At 52.9% G+C, this 19,307-nt stretch overlaps 1 protein-coding gene across 1 annotated transcript in view; it reads right to left on the bottom strand.

Moving 5' to 3' along the window:
• Positions 1 to 2,198: 2,198 nt before the first annotated feature.
• The window catches only part of PDIA5 (protein disulfide isomerase family A member 5), an 89,157-nt gene continuing 72,048 nt past the window's right edge, over positions 2,199 to 19,307 (bottom strand). Inside the window, exons 12-17 of the mRNA XM_014829564.3 lie at positions 18,492 to 18,562; positions 17,806 to 17,966; positions 13,931 to 14,061; positions 9,442 to 9,512; positions 2,800 to 2,934; positions 2,199 to 2,426 (exon numbers count right to left, since the gene is read on the bottom strand). Of these exons, the coding sequence (XP_014685050.1) occupies positions 2,346 to 2,426; positions 2,800 to 2,934; positions 9,442 to 9,512; positions 13,931 to 14,061; positions 17,806 to 17,966; positions 18,492 to 18,562 (650 nt within the window). The 3' untranslated portion in view covers positions 2,199 to 2,345. The remainder of the gene's footprint in view (positions 2,427 to 2,799; positions 2,935 to 9,441; positions 9,513 to 13,930; positions 14,062 to 17,805; positions 17,967 to 18,491; positions 18,563 to 19,307) is intronic.

Genomic DNA, 19,307 nt, shown 5'->3' with positions numbered 1-19,307 from the left:
AGAGCAAGCCTGGCCACTAAGGCAGACCAGTAGGAAATGGAAACAGAAGCAGTGCCCCAAGGGAGAGAAACTGACGCAAAGGTTATGCCAAAGTCACTTGAATGAAGACTGGGATTTAGTTCTCTCCTGACCCTCTCATTTACTTCCTGCAGAGAAATCAGCCTGCAAATGCAGGATCCAGGCGCACAGAGCGGGTGACGGCAGGTCCTCAAATGAGGGGTAGGGAAGACTCTGCACTGAAGATCAATGAACCCCAATGAACTAACCTGGGCCCTGGGAATGGAACTAACCAGACGCCTCGATACTGGCTCAGTCTCAGAGCTCCAGAATTGAGGCACAGAGGGGACAGGTGGGAGCGGAGGAAGGGAGCTCTGTCTGCAGAGGCAGCTGCCCAGAGCTGGGACAAACCTGCTCAAGTCATGCAAAGTTATGGCAAATACGAGACACTCTGACAAAGGCCCCATAATTGACAAAGTCTGCAAATAAAGAGAAGTGAACAGGATTCCATTTCCTGATGCTTTCAAGTCCTCACACAGAAGCCGGGCCAGGCAAATCTGACCATTGGGGCTATGGAACGAATAGAAAGAAAGCCCTATGACTTGAAGGTGGGTACCAGTGATCCTCAGCCAGGAAGCAGCTTTTGCCAGGTACTATTTTAAAGATACAGTAAAAAAAAACCCAAACTTTTTTTGAAGACACAAGCCAACAGGCTCCTCCCACAAATATTCCAAACCACCATCAAGGAAACCCAGGTCCATGGGCACACATGCTCTCTCAAGAGCCCCTTGCAGGAACGGGTACACAGCACGCTGTGTCAGGATTAAATGGCTCCTCATGTGACAGCACAAGGTCACCAGCAGGAGCTCAGCACATGTGTATTTAAATGGCCTTTATATGTATGCTTCTTCCTTTCATACCCGTTCACCTGGAGCAAGACCAGGGTCCACTGCTAAGGAAGTGGGTGCTTAGGGGCAAAAAGAAAGGCTGAGCTGGCAGGGGGTGGATTGGGAAGTGGGAGCAATGCACACAAGGGCTCTCAAAACCTTCTATTTCACTTAAGGGAGCCATGTGCAGCGGCACCCCATCAACGCGGCCTCGAAGAACTCTGCTGCTCTGATCCTCTCTGCGGACATACCACCAACAGGAAGGATGGAGGCCATGGGGGAGGGGTCTGGCCCAGGAGGCAGGGCTGTTCCCGCAGATCAGCTACTCAACAAGGCCACCAAAGTGCACCGCCAAGTGCTACAGCTTAGGCAACCCCGCCTCTGAACCACCCAGGAAGCCAAGGCTGGGACCCTGCCACTAACCCAAGTCAGACAGCCGGAGGGAGGCTCTCTACTCCCCCTGGAGAAACACCCCTGAGCGGACCAGCCAGGGCAGGGGGTGCTCTGCCTCTGGTAGCGCCCTGGACACAGGGCTGGTGTTAGTCAGGCGGGGATGCAGAAAGCAGGACTAGCAAGAAAGAGATGGCACAGAGGCAGGAGGCAGAGTGAGGTGCCAGGCTGAGCGTGGGTCTGGGGTGGTGCCCACCCATGGAGAACGTGGTGTGAAGGTTTGGAGGTTATTGGGGTGGCGGGAGGGGGCGGGTTAAGAGACCCAGCACCTGCACACTGAGAAGGCACCACCGTATCTCCCACGCCATCTCTTCCAGGAGATGTGCAGAGCAAGCAGCCTCACAGAGGCCCCTCCCTGACTCCAATCTAGACAGCCTCGAGGCCGGGGGGGACCCTGCACTCATCCCTGAAGTGGAGACTGACTTCTTTTTAAAGGGGGAGCAGGGAGGGACTGAGGAGAGGAAGAGGGAAGAAGACAGAAATAACTGGAGAAAGAGGAATATGTAAATAAGTTCCAGGAAAACATACCAGGACAGAAACCACAATGATCCTGAAAAAGCTAATGCTTGGCTATCGTTTGCTTCAGCATCCCATTTTCACTGATCATCTTAAATGTATTTCCTCTCAATACCAGTCATTTTCCGACAGGATATTTTGTGGTCCAACTTCCCTGTTCTGCTCTCCAGTGACTGACAGGAGCCAGCACCCTGTGCCACCCTCCTCACCCGCCCGCCCGCATCTCTTCCATGCAGACATGACACTGGAGTGTGGCTCTCCACCCGCCAGAAGAGGACGAGGAATGAGGGAGAACACGAGTATCCATCTCTGTTAGTACAGGCTCCATGGAAATAACCCATACCACCAAACAATTGATTTAATTTTATTTCAAAATTGTACAAAATGGCCATAAGCGGCTATAAAAAACTTTGTCTTCAGAACACGTGGAAATTCAGAAAGAACAAAACAGGTATCATTCACAGTGTAATGGAAAAGATTTCTCTGAGGCAGAAATTACAACTCCTCCTTTTTCTTCCCTAGTCTTTCATGGTCTCCCTCCCGGAGGGTTCGAATAAAATTGGTGAATCCCAGTTCCTGTAAGGAAGAGAGAGCGAAAAAAAGCAACGTTCACCCCTGATACGGAGGGCACTCCCTCCCTCCCTCCCCTTCCCTGACCCTCCAGTGCTCGCTCCTCTGGACAGAGGGGGCAGCTGGCGACGCGGGAGGGTCTGCTTGGCTATGGAGAAGCCCTGAGAAGTGGGTGAGAAAACTCCTGCACCTCGGAAGCCACTCTGGCTCTGGGGACAGGACTTCTGCGACAACCCCTTGGGCCCCTTCCAGCCAGGCCCAGAGCCCCTGCCTTCTCCGCTCTGATGGCCAGCCGCCTGCTGTGGCTTCTGCCGCCCCCTCAGTGGCTGTTTCCCTGCCCGTCAGCAGAAAGAGCTCAGTTCAGACTCTCCCCACTCACCGTCCGATCACCTTCGTACTTCTCCGCCGACTTCCCGTAGTGGTAGTAGTGGAAAGTGGGGTAGGCTTTGACAGCCTCCTGCTGACACAGGTCCTGGTTCTTCTCTTTGACACAGTCAACAGCAGCACAGGCAATCTACGGGCCCAAGAAAGGGAGGGTCAGCACAGGGGTCTCCAGTCTGAGAGCTGGGGCCTGGAGCCTCTGTGCACAGACTGCGTCCTGGCCCACGTCATGTGCTTTCTGTCGTCTTTCTCCCCAATAGCAGATGAGCTGAGCCAAAAGCCTCCCAGCCCAGAGCTCCTGGAGACTGGTGGTGCTTGTTTTCGACTTCCAAGGCAGATGGGTAAGGTCAGGGGACTCAGCTTGGAGTGCCCACAGACTACCCTTTAAAATCAAGTATAATGGCCATAAGGGACATTATGACTTGAAAGCCTTTGTAAACACCACAGGTTTTGTGACGCTTTCTGTGAGGCACTGTGGGACTCACTCATTTATCAGCTCATATTCCTGGACATCTGTCTGGGGAGGCAGTGTAGTACCAAGGTTAGGAACAAGAGCTTTGAAGCCAAGTTTCCCAAGGGTAAATCTTGGTCTGGCTGAATATTAAGACTTAAGGAGAAGCTGGCTCCGTGGCCGAGTGGTTAAGTTCACATGCTCCGCTGTGGCGGCCCAGGGTTTGGATCCTGGGCGCGGACATGGCACCGCTTGTCAGGCCACATTGAGGCGGCGTCCCACATCCCACAACTAGAAGGACCTGCAACTAAGATTTACAACTATGTATGGGGGGTTTGGGAAGACAAAGCAGAAAAAAAAACCCCAAAAAGATTGGCAACAGTTGTTAGCTCAGGTGCCAATCTTAAAAAAAAAAAAAAAAAGGAAAATTACCTAGCCTCTTGGTGCCTCAATTTGCTCATCTGTAAAGTTGGGGATAATAACAATACTTGGGTCATCAGGATAGTATAAAGAGTGAGTAAAAGAATTCAGGTGAGGTGAATTGGCACAGGACCTGGCACATGGCTAGTGGTCAATGTCAGCTGCTGGTATGATCACTCCTACTGGCCCCATACAAGCTCTGTCCCGGACAGGAGCTGCGCGTCTGGTCAGGGAGTTGGATAAAGAGATGATTCCAAGACATGATAGGAGGTACGAGAGAAGTGGTCCACAGTGCCAGAGAGCCGTGGGAGTGGCGCAAAGGCGCTTTGCACAGTTTGCCATCTGAGCCGAGGCTTGGAGGAAGAGAAGGAAGTTCCAGCCAGGGGAGCACATTCCAGAAACTGGAAGAGTTCAGCATGACTAAAGCAGATAGAGTCTTTGGGCAGAGAGAGGTCCCTAAATTGGCCTTTGGCCTCTTCTTGCCCACCTAACAGATTCCACACACTGGGTAGTTTTTCCTTACTATTTATGGTTCTTTCAAAATAAGAGGATATAAAGCAGACATGGGGAATTTTTTCCCTGTTGAGGATCACAAAGCAGGGAAGGAGGAGGAAGAGTCAATTAATGGCACTATGTAACCAGAAAGCAGTACAGAAGAGGGGAAGGCAGGCTCTGATGAGGGGTAGCATTTATCTGAGTCCTGCTATGCACTAAGCCTGTTCTAGGTGCTAGGGGTACAGTGGTGACCTTGACAAAGCACAGTCACAGAGTGACTGCCCTTCTTACTGTGGGAAGGCAGTCAAAAGATACGTAATGAGCGAGATCATCATTGAGCCCAATGAACACATTGAAGAAATCAACAGCGGGATTGGTAAGACAGTGGTCAGAGGGGCTGCTTCTGCCAGGATGGCCAAGGAGGCCTTTCTGAGGGGATAAATTCGATCTGAGACCTGTGTGAGAAGGAGGCAGCCAGCCATGTGAAGGCCCGAGGAGAGCAGCCAAATAAAAGGACCAGCCCATGCCAGGACCTGAGAGATGGAGGAGCGTGGCACCTCTGAGGGCCCGAGCCCACTGAGGAATCTGGGCCGAACTGTCACTGCATGGGGCCCACCGAGGAATCTGGACTGAACTGCTACCACGCTTGAAGTTTAAAACTGATGAATGACCACAATTCACAGTCCATTGGCTGCTGGTTAATCACATGTGGATGGAGGCCTCCTTTCCAGGTAGCAGAGCCCTGCGGGTCCCCACAGTCACGCTTACTGGTCACTTACCTTGTGCCCAGGTGAGCGGTGCTACTATTCTGTGCACAGCAGGACTGGTAGTCAGAGTGATGAGTGAGCAGGGCCTGCACCCTGCTCACCAGTGGCCACACCTGCCCTCCCCACTCTCCTTCCCCTCCCCTCTACCTTGCCAGCTATATAGTGTTCTATACAGAAAGACTTCTTGGAGCAGAGTTTGCAAACTCGCTGCACACGATCCATATCTGGCTCTCAGTCCTGTTCTATTTGGCCCACATGGAATTTAAAAAAAATAAATAAATCTGAATTAGCTGCCAACTCAGAAAAAGAGCCAGGAGATTTCATATAAAAGTTTGGCTCTCCAGCTTCTCTGTAAAAGCCAGATTTGATGGCACTTGCCCTGCATTCCCACAGGCAACACTTGGCTGGAGCAGAGGGGCGACTGTCTCCTTCAGGCAGGTTCAACTTGCCATCCGCCCACGTCCACAAGGCGCCTGAATCACTGGGTCGGCAGGTTGCTCCTGCAGGCTTCTGAGAATCCCAGCCTACCCTCTAACGTGCTTCCTGAATTATTCAGACGTGAGCCAGATGCTCCTCTGGCAGTCCTCAGGGTTCCGGTTCTCAGGGTAGGCACAGAGGGGCCGGGCCCAGAGGAGACCAGAAGCCAAGGGCTCTCTGCATCCGGCCCTGGGCCAGGGGCCAATGCTCCTCGGCTACGTGTGAAAGTGTTTGATGAGTGCTGCTCTGGGCTGCTGCTCTCCTGGCATGGCTTTAAATTATGGATTTAATTTGTATACATGCCCTGGAGCTACAGGAAATGTAGTGCATGGTTTTATAAATTGACTACATTAAAAATGTGTACTTCTTCTGAATCACCTAAACTAGCTGCCAGCCGCATACACAGAGTGCTACTCCTGGTTGCAAAGGCTAATCTGTGCTCAGGTTGTACAGGGGAAGAGGAGATAAGTGCGGCCTCTCTAAAGGAAGTGGCTTAGACTCTGGAAAGAAGGCAGTAAATCAACCTCTTCTCATCCATCCAGCTTCCCCTGTCTAAATGCCTGCCCCACCTGTGCCCACTCCAGATGTGCACTGGCTCACCCGCAGCACTGAACGCACACCTCTAACTTCTACATTTTTTCCATGGTAGTCAGCTGTCGGTGTCCTTCCATGTCCCCTTGGCCCAGCACTGGTCACTGGTACCTGCAACTCCTGGCTGCAGGGAGCTAGAAGTAAGGCCAGCAATGGACAGGGCTTGAGGACATGTCCCCCTGGCTTCCTTGACCTTCAAGTCAGACAACTCTGTCCCTAGCGAGGTCTCCAGGGACTGAGCCTCAGGTACCCACCCGGTAACCTGCTCATTAAGGCACATGCTCTGCTTCCTTCCTTGTCCAGTCTCCCTTCCTCCATCCTCTCGGCTGCGTCCTGAGACCACCTCCCAAAGATATCCCCTGCATGTGAGTCCCAGGCCCCGGTCGGCTTCTGGGAGAACTCTAATAATGCCTGTTTATTCGATTCTGACGTTGCCCCTCTCCAGCTAGGCTAGTCATTTAACCTAAGACTTAATCTCTTCATCTGCAAAATGGGAGAGTCATAGTAATACCTAGTCAATTAAGCTACTGTGAGCATGACATAATGCTTTTAAAGTCTGAAAAATGGGAGAGTCATAGTAATACCTAGTCGATTGAGCTACTGTGAGCACAACATAATGCTTTTAAAGTATTAGGGGAAGTGGAGCTCTCAGGAAATATCAAACGTCATTGTTCCTTCATTCAGTCAACATTCACAGAGGTCTCAGGAGTCAGGACTGCAGGGAATTCAAGGACAAGTAAGGTCCTTGCCCTCAAGGAGCTTTCCCTTCTGATGCGTAGACAGCTTTGTGAACACGGGGACTATATATAACACGGCCAGAGTTACAGCAGCGTTGTGGACCAATCACAGAGGAGGCGCTCCAGATGACCTTCACACCAGGCCAAGGGCTGCACTGTTGGCCCTGCCCCACCCCAGGCTGGGGACACCTTGATGCGCAGGGAGAGGTGAGCCCCAACTTGCCAGCCCAGTGGTCCTGACTCTTGCCTGCACCCCCCAGCCTTCCACCTTGGATCCTTATCTTCCAGAGCCTCTGCCATCACACCATTCGTTTCAACACTAACGGCATGCAGGCCTTTCTCCACTCAGCATGTCAACCGCTGAAGTCCCCTAGTAAGCTCCTGGGAGGGGGCGGAGGCTCCCCAGCTAAAATATGAGTTGTCTCATGTGGCTTTATTGATTCAGTAAAATAAATCTGTGCAAGAGCTAATATTGACTTTGGCTATGAAAATGGAAGTGAACGACCAACTGCATATTGATTGGGGAAGGAACAAGGACCGGCTTCTGGTGGAAAAAAATACAATTCCCACTAAGAAGTGGCAGCATGGGGTGTCAGGAAGAACTGGGAGTCAGGAGACCCAGTTCTGACTGTCAGTGACCCACTGGGCATCCCTGGGCAAGGGACACAGCTCCTCTCTGGGCCTTGATCTGTCCTGAGATCAGGAGGGGGCTGGGCAGGCCAGCAGTCCCCAAACACCTGTCTGTGGCCGGCACGTGAGCCCGCTCTTAAAAGTCACAAATTCCTGGAACCAGCCCCCAGAGGCTCTGATCTGATACTTCCAGGATGGCACCCAGCAATCGTGGCACCAGTGACTTCAGTCCCCCAGGCCCGAGAGACAGACTGCTTTCCTGCTGTTACTAAGAGCCAGGCCTGCCAGCTGCCTGGGACAGGTTCAGTGTGTTTCTGAAAACAAGCGAGGGTGATCCCTGGCTTGGAATAAAGGAAGCTGGAAGGAGGGACAGAGGGAGTAACAGAGAAGAGGGAATGACCCCAGGAAAGGGCCAGTGACATTACTGGCCCAAGTTAAGACAATTAAGCACAGGCCTATCACTGTCTCAGAGAAGGAGGGGGTCACCATGGACATGGGACCCCAGTGCATCAGCAGAGGGGAACGGGGAAGAGGAGCACCGGCTCCTGGCTGCCTACTGCAGGCACCGCCAGCCTGGACTCACTGGGACTGATGTGATCCCCTCACCGACCCTCAGCAGCCGGGGGCAGGGAGACCCTACACATCGGCCATCTCCTGTCCGTCCACAGCTCCGAGTGTTCTGGGTGGTGGGCAACAGGAGTCAACGCAGTAACTGCCAGTCCAGTCCTGGCTCCGGGGAGTAAAGGCCCCTCCACACCAATGCCCAGACTGTGAGGGAATCCTGTGGGGACTGGCAGCCCGGACTGTGCTGGACCTCCCTGTCACGTGCACAGGCCCTGGGGGCAGAAGCGGTGGGGGGTGGAGGGAGACAGCAGACGGGAAGCCCCTCTTGCCACACCTCTCTCAATGCAGGCCAAGTGGCAGGCAGAGGAGAAAGCTGTTTCTGGTCCTTAAATTCCTTCCTGACAGGGTGAGGTGCCTCAAGGACACAGCCAGGGCTTGTGGGTGATGACGGGACTCCCTATGACCAGGGAAGGGTCTCCAGGGTCTGAGTCCCCAGTTTGTCCCTGCTCTCCACATGCGTACTTGTGTCCCAGTCCGGCTTCCTCTGACTTGCTGTCCCTCACGTCTCTCACCATCCCACCTCTGCCACTGCTGCAGGGCCAGTGCAAGGTGGTCCTGGCGTGTGTACCAGCCCGCCCTGGCCATGCCTGAGGATTCTGCCCAGGAAAACAAGGCAGCATGAAGAGATGCATGAGACTCTGGGTCTGGGTGAGTGTGGGTGTGTGTCTGGGGCCTGTCACGGGAGAGGTTCCAACACCCGAGTCTCAGGCTGGAAATAGTCTTCATGATCATCTGAACTCACACGGGGACTTTAGAGAGAAGGGAACTTGAGCCTGGAGAGTTGATATGACTTCTCCCAGGTCACACATTCAGCAGCAGCCAAGGTGCACCAGCCTGAGTTCTGGGGTCTTCCCTCTGCCGCACAACCCCTCGGCCCCAGACTCATGTGCTACCCTCACCCAGTGGCACCGGCACTGCCCTGGCTGCTGAGCTGCCTGGGAGATGTGCCTGGCCCCCTCCCGCCTCTAAGCCAATCTGCAGCTCTGGCTTGTTAATTTTATGCTTCATCGGTCGGCAGCTGCAGGAGCCTCTCACTCAGGGATGAGGTTCCACAGACGCAGCCTTGCTCTCCCCTCCACCGTGGCTGCCTACAGTTGACTTTTGTTGGATTTTTTTGTTTGTATTTTTAATTATGTAAGTAATGCATGACTATAAATCCTACTGTAAAAAGGTTCAGCACTAAGAACATAAACAGATGACCCCTTTATCATCCCCTCCTCCTCCAAGGAGGCGCTGTGACGGTTCAGTGTACCCTTTTTAGTTGATTTGGCAGCATACATTCAGGCTGCTCATCCTGCCTTGTGAAAAGAATGTGCTAGTTCCCAGAAACCCCCTGGTCTCTGCAGAACCTATTTGTGAAGGGGATCTGAATGGAAGGGAGGAAGGTACAGGAATCGGTGCAGGGCAAAGTTGGAGACGAGACAAGAGATGAACAGGGCTGTCCTTACCTTTCGGTCATCTTTGAAGATGTCAGCAGTGGCAGTGAAGTGCGGAATGACCTTCTTACAGTGTGGGCACCCTGCGTGAGAGGGGAAGGAGAGAGCACGATAGAATGTTGCACACACCAAGAGGCTGCAGAGCCAGGGCCCCTCCTGGAGCCTCCAGACAGGCCTTTCTAGGAGCTTGTCTCCACTCAACAGACTGGGGGGCTTCACTCAACTCTCCCTCCCTCCACACTCCACTGTCAGGGTCCATGTGTCAAGACTGCCACCCATCACTGACCTATTGTCTGCTGTGGGCACAAGGGCTTTCTAGGAGTCGCCTGTGGCAAGTGTTGGGTCCAGTCCTGCCAGGGACCTCCCATCCCAGACCTCCCATCAAACACAGAGCCCGAGGCTGGGGCTGGGGGAGATGGACACAGTGGTCTTGCGCTGGAAGCTCCTTCCACAGAGGGCTGCCCTCAGGCTGGGAAGAGCATGATCCGGGTGCAGAGGGAGCTTTTCACTTAGGAAAGGAGGACGTGTGCTCAGGATTCTCTGGGTTTGTTACAAAGCCCCTTCTTTTGCCCACTGACAATGGCAGATCTTTCCATTTCATGACTGAGAAAGCAGGATGGGAATGTGGGGGCCTAAGCCCCCACTGCTCATGCTTCGCTGCTAACTCCCACATTCCTAGCACCCCCACCCCAGACCAGGCAGCCAAACTCTGCCCCAGGTCCTCATGCTGTCCTTCCATCCTTTGCTCTACAATCAACCTGAATCTTGGATCAGCAATGGAAAATCCAAGCTCAGGCTAAGAGAAAGACAAGCTGTAGGAGCCCACAATGCTTCTCAGAGCCTGTGTTCCTGACCCAGGGATGAGGCCTGCCAGAGAGGACAGGGACCTGTGGTCCCAGAGGCCTGGATGTGACAGTGGTGCACACGACATCCTGTCTCTGTTGCTCCGTGTGTCACCCTGAGCCCTTCTGGCTCCAATGACAGCGTCTCAGTCACGGGCTGGCCCAGACCTGCTTTCTTGGCCCTTCCCTTATGTTAGTAGATCCAAACTCAAGCCCACCTCCCCTCTCAACCATTTCCCAGACACTGGTGAATACAACTGCCTAGAGAACAGAACTGCTTTGAGGGGAGGGTTTTCCTGACTGTGGTAATTAATTCTGATCAAACCACAGGTGGGAGAGGCCAAGTGCCCCGTGGAGAGACCTGGCACCAGCCACCTTCCCGACAAACAGCTGGGCCAGGCCTCCCGTGGCCTCGGGAAAGCCAGGGTGGGGCACGGAAATGGCTCATCTGCTTTCTCTCTTTTTAAAATAAGATAATCATGACTGGCATTTCAAAGGGTTTTGTGAAACCAAATTAAGGCTAAGCTACAACTTTAATCTGAATTGAGCACTTGAGCCAGTTCCTGAGATGGGCAGGACCACCCATACAGCCTCAACAGTGTGGGCGGTGATGGGGAGGGGGCTTAAGGGATTTTCCCAGCATCGGGCAGAGAAGAGACTAGGCTGGTTATGGGTTATAGCAGAACTAAATGAGCTGAAGTGCCTAGCACAGCCTGACTCAGGGAAGATGCCAATAGATGATTTTTTAATTGCCTCAACGGCAGTTGCAAGAATACTACACTAATTCGACTGACCAGAGAGAAAAATAGGTCAAATTCACGAAAATTTCATACCATAAAGGAATGATGGTATATAGTTTTCAAGACATGTGAAGAGCACAGGTGCTGGTTGACAAGGCTCGTCAAAGCATACCCTGCAGTGCCCAGAGGTCCCGTGAGCGGCACGTGGATGCCCACTAATGGCATTAGGCTGACTGGAAATAAGCTGCCCCTCGCCCCAAATCTGGTATCACTATTACTTCTTCCATTCTAACCTCTTTGCTTAGTCAGAGTATCAGGGTAACTGCCAGCCTAGAGCAAATTCCTATTACCATCAATTTAAGGTATTTAAGTCTCTAATTAATGGCCTTCTGGTGCATCTAATGTTCTCATTATCCAAAAAAAAGAGCATGGCAGAGGAATAACCAGAGGGGAGGCTGCTCTAGAAAGGGCATGAAGATGTTTCCAAGAGGCATCAGGCCGGCCAGAGAGGTGTGATTGTTTCATTTGAGCTCGTGACAAAAAGGCACCACCTCCGTCCGCGTAGCAGGAAACCAAAGCAGCCTCTCAGAGCGGGGAGAGAAAGACTGAGCACTGGACAGAAAACTCCATCTCTAGGGACTCAGCCAAGTGGCCTAAGAAGGGAAGTCACTGAGCCCAGACCATTCAGAGCACAGGGGGCTTGGAAGCGGACAGGACAATGAAACAGCAGGAGGAAGATCTGCGCAGAAACCAGGAGGCAAGATGGGTTGGGGATGTGGAGGGAGGGATATGTGGGTCGACTTTTGCTTTTTCCTTTGTACCTGCCTTTATCAGGGGTGTGAGACCTTTCCGGAGTATTTAGACTCTTTATATATAAATAACTAGATACTAGATACTGCATATTATAAATAAGTATATGTTATTATCATTGAAAAAATAAAAAGATTTGTTTGTCTTTGGATAGTACCCCCTTCCAGCCCATGGATGACCATGTCTTGCGTCTGGGGCAGAGCTCAGGGACAGGGAAGTGCAGTCAGGGAGATGGCAGACTCGGCGCCAAGCCCTTTGCCAGAAGTTGACTTGCTCAGGGACGTGGCCCTGAATGGACCATGTCCAGAGTTACTTCCTACCAGAGCAGACTGTGAGGCCTTTGAGGCCTGGCAGGGACCATGGCTCCTTCCCTTGTATCCTGGGCCCAGGTCACCACCCAGCACCCCAGCAGGGATGGAGTCCCCATCCCATTCCCTAGGGACTTAGGAACGGTTGCCCCAGCAGCCAGTGGGGCTTTCCTCTCTATCATGAAGACCCTTCGGTAAAGAAGGGGCTAGAAAGGCTGAGAGAATGCCATGACTCAGGTCCAGAGGTCTGGCGGGGAGAGGGGCACGTCTGGGGGAAAGTATTCAGTCTGGACTTTCTGAAGTCAACCCAGTGGCAGATCAAGGACTCTTACTTCCGTGGCCAGGTTCTCGCTCACTGCTGAGAAAGCTCTTACTCTCTGAACAGTGTCTGCAACAAAAGAAGAGCACCAACTGAGGCTGCAAAGGGTGCTGTCATTAAGTCACTCCGAGGCCTTGGGCAAGCCAGCATCTGCTGGGCCCAGTCCTGCACCCCCTACTCTGCCCCGAAGGAAGAGGTTAACCTCTTAAAACCCACTTGGTCTTCTAGACCAACTCCCAGAACAAATGAGGACAGTGAGAAGCTCCGTAAGGAACTGGCATGATGTGTTAGCCGCCTGAGGGCAGGGTCTGTGGCTGGAGGATAGCGGGGCCAGGAGGCCACTGGCCCCAGACAGTGAGAGCTGGGGAGAGACATTACGGATCATTGACACTTGAAAAGTGGGGGCAGGAGGGGTGCAAACAGGAGGGTTGGCTACAACCCAGCGGGTTTACGACTAGATTGAGGTGCCTGGCTTCTCTGTAGAGCACAGCTTTATGATCCCCACTCCATTAAGCTGAGCTGTGACCTGGGGGAGGGAGAGAAGGGCAACAGAAGAGTGGGAATTCAAGAGCCTTTCAAGCATCAATTAACAACTTCAAAATGGGAAGACACAGAAACCTGAGGTCACAAACACCAGCGTTAGCAGCTAACGGATCACCTCCTCAACTTAAGCTTTGATTAAAATGAGGAGGGGCTGGCCCCGTGGCCGAGTGGTTAAATTCGTGCGCTCCGCTGCAGGCGGCCCAGTGTTTCGTTGGTTCAAATCCTGGGCGCGGACATGGCACTGCTCACCAAGGCATGCTGAGGCAGCGTCCCACATGCCACAACTAGAAGGACCCACAACGAAGAACATACAACTATGTACCAGGGAGCTTTGGGGAAAAAGAGGAAAAAAATAAAATCTTAAAAAAAAAAAAAATGAGGATCACAGGGGAGGAGTGCCGGGGAGCTCAGAGCAAATGTGACTGTGCCTTTACCACAGCTTTAAAGCCACCTGGGAAGGTCAGGGACAGGGAGCTGGGCTGCGGGAGCTCAGGAAGACAAGGGAAGCAGAGGCCTAAATAGGCCAGCTAAATTCCAAGTTGCTCAGTTTTGTGGCTTAAAGGTGAAGTCATGCCTGAGGGATGGAGGGAGCCAAGGGGTGGAAGGAAGTGGCCAGGAAGGAGGCAGGCAGCTTGGCATATTTCAGGGACAGAAGGAGACAACAATTATACGGCAGGTCCCCTACCACAAACAGAAATAGAGGGCTTTAGGACTGATGTGAGAAACGCTCCCCGGAAAGAGGGAGACAACCTGACAGAGCTGACAGAAGGAGCCCTGGATTTTGCAGGACCTCAGCCTGGAAGGAAATCGGGGAGCCTTGCTCACAGCAGAGACAAGCCCAGAGTTGACCTGTGGCTGCCCTAGTCCCCGGGGGGCTCTCCTTAGTTCAGTCAGATCACCCCTCTACCTCACCCCTTGGTGAGCACCGCAGTTACTTACAAGGGGCATAGAACATGACCAAGGTGTGTTTCTTCTTCTTTAGAGTCTCCCGGAAGTTGTCCCCCATCAGATGCAACACACTGGTCTGCTGCTCTTCCCAGGTGGGCTCTGGGGGTGGAGGGGCCTCGGGGCTGCAGGAAGCCAGGGGCGGAGGGGAGATAGTCAGAAGGAGAGGCCGATGGAGGCAAGCACTTCCACCCCCACCCCCCAACCACTCAGGAGGTCACCCGAGAATACATTTACATCCTTCCTGAAAGTTCATCTTAAAACCTCAGTTTGAACATGAACAAATCTGGACCATCAGCAAAGATACGCCGATTCCCTCTGAGGAGCCTCGTGAAAAGCCACTTTGTGAAGGTGTGGAAGACCTGAGCCCCTTTCAGGGCAGGGCAGCCTCTCAGGGTGTGGTAGAGAAGCTGCTCCACCCAGGCCCCCGCCCCCACCTCTTCTGGGACCCTAAGGACCCTCCTTGTCTTCTGCTCCTGAGACTTTGTCCTGGTGGAGAGAGCATGGGCCAAGGAGTGAGGAGGGCCTGGGTACAAATCCAGCAGTGTGACCTTAGGTAAGTTACTAAACCCTTCTGAGCTTCCATTTTCTTTTCTGCTAGATGAGGACAAATACCTGCTTTCTGGGATCTTATGCAGAGCAGAAACCGTGTACCTAAGGCACCAAGTCAGTCAAGCAGCTAACAGAGCTGACAGCCTGTAGGCTCTACTAAATGGCAGCGTTCAATCAGCACGTCTACTTTTTCATCTCCTCCTGTTCTCTGGCTCCCTCCACACTGCCTCACTCAAGTACAGATCTCCAGGGCCTTCGAAAAGCCTTTGCTGCCCTTCCCCCGCCTCTCCGCTGTCTGAGAAGCGTCTCTGGGGAGTGGTCTGCACCCAGCACTGCCACATCCTCCCCTGCACTCTCCCTCACCCCTGCACCACCTGGCTTCTGCCCCCGGGTCTGCACACAGCCGCCAGTAGCTCACATTTCAGGAGCCCGTTCTACCGGGCACCGCCCCACCTTCCCGATAGCCCTCTCTCTTCCAGTTCTGTCTCCAAGCGCCTGCAGGTCTCAGAAGATGGCACCCTCTGTGTGGCTTCCTTAACCCTGGGGCTGAGGAGACTGACTTGAGCCCTGACCTCTCATCTAAGCCCCCGATTTCCAGGTGTTTTTCAGGTGTTTCCACCTGGAGGTCCCACTGTCACCCCAATCCCAACACGACATAGAACATAGTGCTCTCCCCCTCCTCTGCACCTCCCACATCAGCTCCCCTCAACTTCTGCACTTTGGTTAATGGCACCCCTGCTCTTGTGATCGAGACTGGCCCCTCTCAGCCTTCCTGTCTTCCTCCCTTTTCTTGGTCCTCGAGGTCCCCTGTCATAAACCCTGGCTCCATGGCTGACACCGCCCACCCGACCTTTCTGCTCTGCCATATCCCTGGATCCCCCCTCCCCAGGCCTGCCTGCTGTTACTGGCAGCACAGCCCGTGCTCAAGCCTGGAAGCACTGTCAGCCTCACCGGACGCCGTCTGCTCACTCTGCTTCTGGTGACCAGCCTCAACTCTCCATCTCAGATCCATCTGCTGTTCACACTCTGCCTGAGAGATTCCTTCCAAGCTCCCAAAAGAACTATTTGTCCCTGGCAAGGCCCTTAACCTCTCTGAACCTAAGTTTCTTCACCAAGGAAACAGGAATAAAAACTCTGGCCTAAGTAGGATCTGAGGATGAATTGGGGCAACAGCCGTAGAAGCATTCTGCAAAGGCCGGGTAGGTACGGCCACTGACATGGCGATACTGTCTGCTGCAGCTCCACACGATAGCCGGCATCAGTAATAAAAACAGCTTCCTTTGAGTATTTCCACACCATGCACCATGCTAAGCACAACGGTCTAATTTAATTCTCTAGACAAGTCTATGGGAAAAGTATTGTCTGCATTTTACAGATGGGAAACTGGGGCTTAGTGAGGTCAAGTAAATGGCTCGGGGTCACAATCTGAGCACAGCCTTTCAGACTCCGAAGTCCATGCTCTCACTCTTGGGGCGCCTCAGGCGCTCAGCAGTGACGACCACGCACAGAAAGGACAGAGACCCTCTGAGCTCAGTATTTGCATCCAGGCCTCTGGAGGAGCAGGGATTAGCAACGATTAACACTCCTGATTCCCTCAGCTCTCTGACCACAAGCACCATGGACCCTGCCTCAACCCCTCACCCCACCCAATCCCTCCCAGTGAACCGGCCCTGGAACAGAGTGAGGCTGGAGAGGTGGGTGTGGATAGCAATCTGCTTCCCAGGGCAGAGCGCCTGTCCCTTTCGGAGGTGAAGCACCGCTCCCCTCTGGTCCCTAAGACAAAGGCCTGGCTACTCTGAGAATCCACCCCCAGCGATGAGCAGGACAAAGCAGAAGGAGCTGAGACCAGGGCCTCACCAGCCCACTCACCTCTTGCCAGGGGCCTCTTCTGAACCTAGTGGTAACTTTGCTTCTACGTTTTTGTTGGTGTTTCTCAAAACACTATGGCTGAGGGTCCCATTCACACTTCCTGAACCAAAGCTTTGGGGACAACAGCACAGAATCTGTACTTTAAATAGGCACCGCAACACCAGGTGATGCTTATGTACATCCAAGTTTGAGGACCAACGTCCTAACAAAGTAACCGATCTGGAAGCGGCTATTCTGTGTGGCTTTCATGTCACTCTGTGACTCTAAAGCCTTAGTTCTCATGTGGGCATCGCTGCACCATGTACCAGAGACCTCTGCAAAGGCCAGAACACGTCTTCTTTATCATCCCCCTCGGTGCTGAAATGAGGAAATATTCTCAAATATTCAATTACATGTGAGTGTGTGTGTGTGTTGGGGGAGGGGGTGTGTAGGCAGGAGAAAGGCTCCTGAACTGTGTCCTAACAATTTCTGCCTCTCAAGGGAGGCCAGCGGCTTCCTCCACTTCCCAGGGTGTCTCCCTGATGGCCCAGTTAGTCCTCTCACAAGAGAGGAAATGCTAACAACCGCGGGTTCCAGAGCCCCTGGGCCTGGAATCTCGAGGCTCCTCAGGTTCTCCGGACTTGCAGGCTGTTATGGGCTGAACTGTCCCCCCCCAAATTCATATGTTGAAGGCCTAACCCCCAGCCCCTCAGAATGTGACTGTGTTTGAAGACAGGGTCTTTAGAGGTAACTAAGTTAAAACGAGGTCATTAGGGTGGGGCCCTAACCCAATCTTAATGGTGTCCTTTTAAGAAAGGAAAAGAGGACACTCACAGAGGGAAGGCCATGTGAGACACAGGAAGAAGATAGCCAAGGAGAGAGGCCTCACAAGAAACCAACTCTGCTGACATTTACCTTGGATTTCAGGTCTCCAGAATTCTGAGAAAATAAACTTCTGCTGTCAAGCCACCCAGCCTGCGTTACCTGTTGTGGCAGCCCTGGCACCACCACGCAGGCGGAGGGCCTCTTTGAAATCTTATTCTCAACCCCAAACCACGGAAGCTGCACCACGGATACTACTGGAGGCCCATCAACTACCAGCAAACATAGGCCCGCATGAGTCCAGCTCTGGATGTGAAGAGCTGTGTACTTAACTTCATTCGTTCAAAGGGGATGGAATGAAATGCAGGTGATGAAACCCGGGGCTCGGACATGGAGAGGGGCCCTCTGAAGACAGAAACACACAGCTTCCTGGAGCTGAGGAGGAGGCAGCCAGACGGACCACCAGTGATGTGATGGATGGAGACACGAGGTCAGCACACCAGAGGTGGCTTCAGGATTGGGCAAGTCAAATCCATCTCAGCTCCTGTGGCCCTGAGCCAAGGCCAGCAGCCCCTCTATCTCCTCAAGGCCCTCTCCAGTGGCAGACAGCCAGAGTGGAGATGTGCCATCAGGACCATCAGACTTACTTTCGCAACCACTCAATAAAGTTCTTCTTTGTTCTGAGCACGGGCACTGTATATTTCTCTCCATTCTTAAAGTACTTCAGTGTAGGAAACTCGGAGATGTGGAATCTTTCTGCCAGGGCCTTGTTGACAGTGGCATCGACAGCTGCAAGGACACCAGAGCTCTGGGATGGGGGAGAGGCCAACCATGCATGACAGCCTCAGACGCAGTGCTGGCAGAAGAGCCCAGAGGCCAGCCAGCCCCCAGCCCGCCCTGGACCTGCAGGGATTTCACAGGGGGTGGCTGACCCCTGGGCTCATATATCCCAGGGAACGATGTGACACTGGAGTATCCATCATTTCTCCTTTGAGGGCTGACGTGAGGCTTTTAAATTTGCCTCATCAACCAGGCTGTGAGGACTGTAGCTGTTCCCAATAGCCACGGTCCCAGAAAAAAGAGGGACAACCTTGGGGCTTCACCTCGGAGCCATGATCTGGCAGAGGTCACCTGCACCCATAGTCTCTCTGTACCCCTCCAACCCTGGTAGGGAGCCCACCTAAGACATGCCTACTGGGGGACACAGAAGTACCGCAGCCCTCTGGGGACTGGGAGAGCTGCTGCGGAGCTCGGAGGGAAAGTCATTGTAATGATTCAGGTCACTGATGCTTTAGAAGAGAAGGATGGGGAGAGGTTAAGGAAGGCAGCTTACGTCTGCTTCTCCATGGAGGACTTCTGCTGCGCTCTCAAACTCTGGCTTCATTTTCTTACAGTGTCCACACCCTGTAAGAAATCAAGAGAAAGACCATCACTCCCCTGGTGATGCCCCTTGTGGCCGCCTCTGTAAGATAGCTGGGCCCTGTTCCCAGACACCAGGGGTCCCCAGGAGAAAAGAAGAACAAGCCCCAACTCGAAGAAAAAAATCTTTTGCTTAATTCATGGTCCATGGGGAGTGTGTGTGTGTGAAGGGGGGGAGACAAAAGGCAAAAATGCAATAACCACACAAACAATACTGGCCATATGCATCCAGGTATTGCATCCAAGCCCGGCTCTAAGTGCTCTATAGCCTCGTGACAACCCTACAAGGTGTGAACTGACATTATCTCTATTGCACAGATAAGAAAAAACAGGGTGGGTGACCGCCCACAGCTACACACCCAGCCACAGAGCAGGGCTGGGCTGAAAACCCAAGCAATCTGGCTGGAGGCCACGGCCACAGGACGTGTGTGCCTCCCAGCACCACGCTACTATCACCACCACCATCTTCTCCAGGGCAGGAGGGGGTCTGGGCCTTGAACTGGGAATAAGAATTCACAGAAGCAAGAGGATGGAGGAAAATTAAGTTCCAATTGTCCCCATATTGGGAGAAGGTATGACAGGACAAGCACAGGGATCTGATGTGTCATTTCCACACTAATGGAATTTTCTTGGGATAAAGACTGCTTTGCCCTCTCCTTACAACCACATGAAGGCAGTAAGATGTCACGAATAATAAAATTTGGTACATTAAAAAGGAAACAAGCGGGGC

The sequence above is a fragment of the Equus asinus genome, chromosome 5 (genome assembly GCF_041296235.1).
Source record: "Equus asinus isolate D_3611 breed Donkey chromosome 5, EquAss-T2T_v2, whole genome shotgun sequence".
Classification (NCBI taxonomy): Eukaryota; Metazoa; Chordata; class Mammalia; order Perissodactyla; family Equidae; genus Equus; species Equus asinus.
The sequence above is the reverse complement of the archived record's forward strand: the minus strand, read 5'-3'. Positions and strand labels throughout refer to the sequence as shown.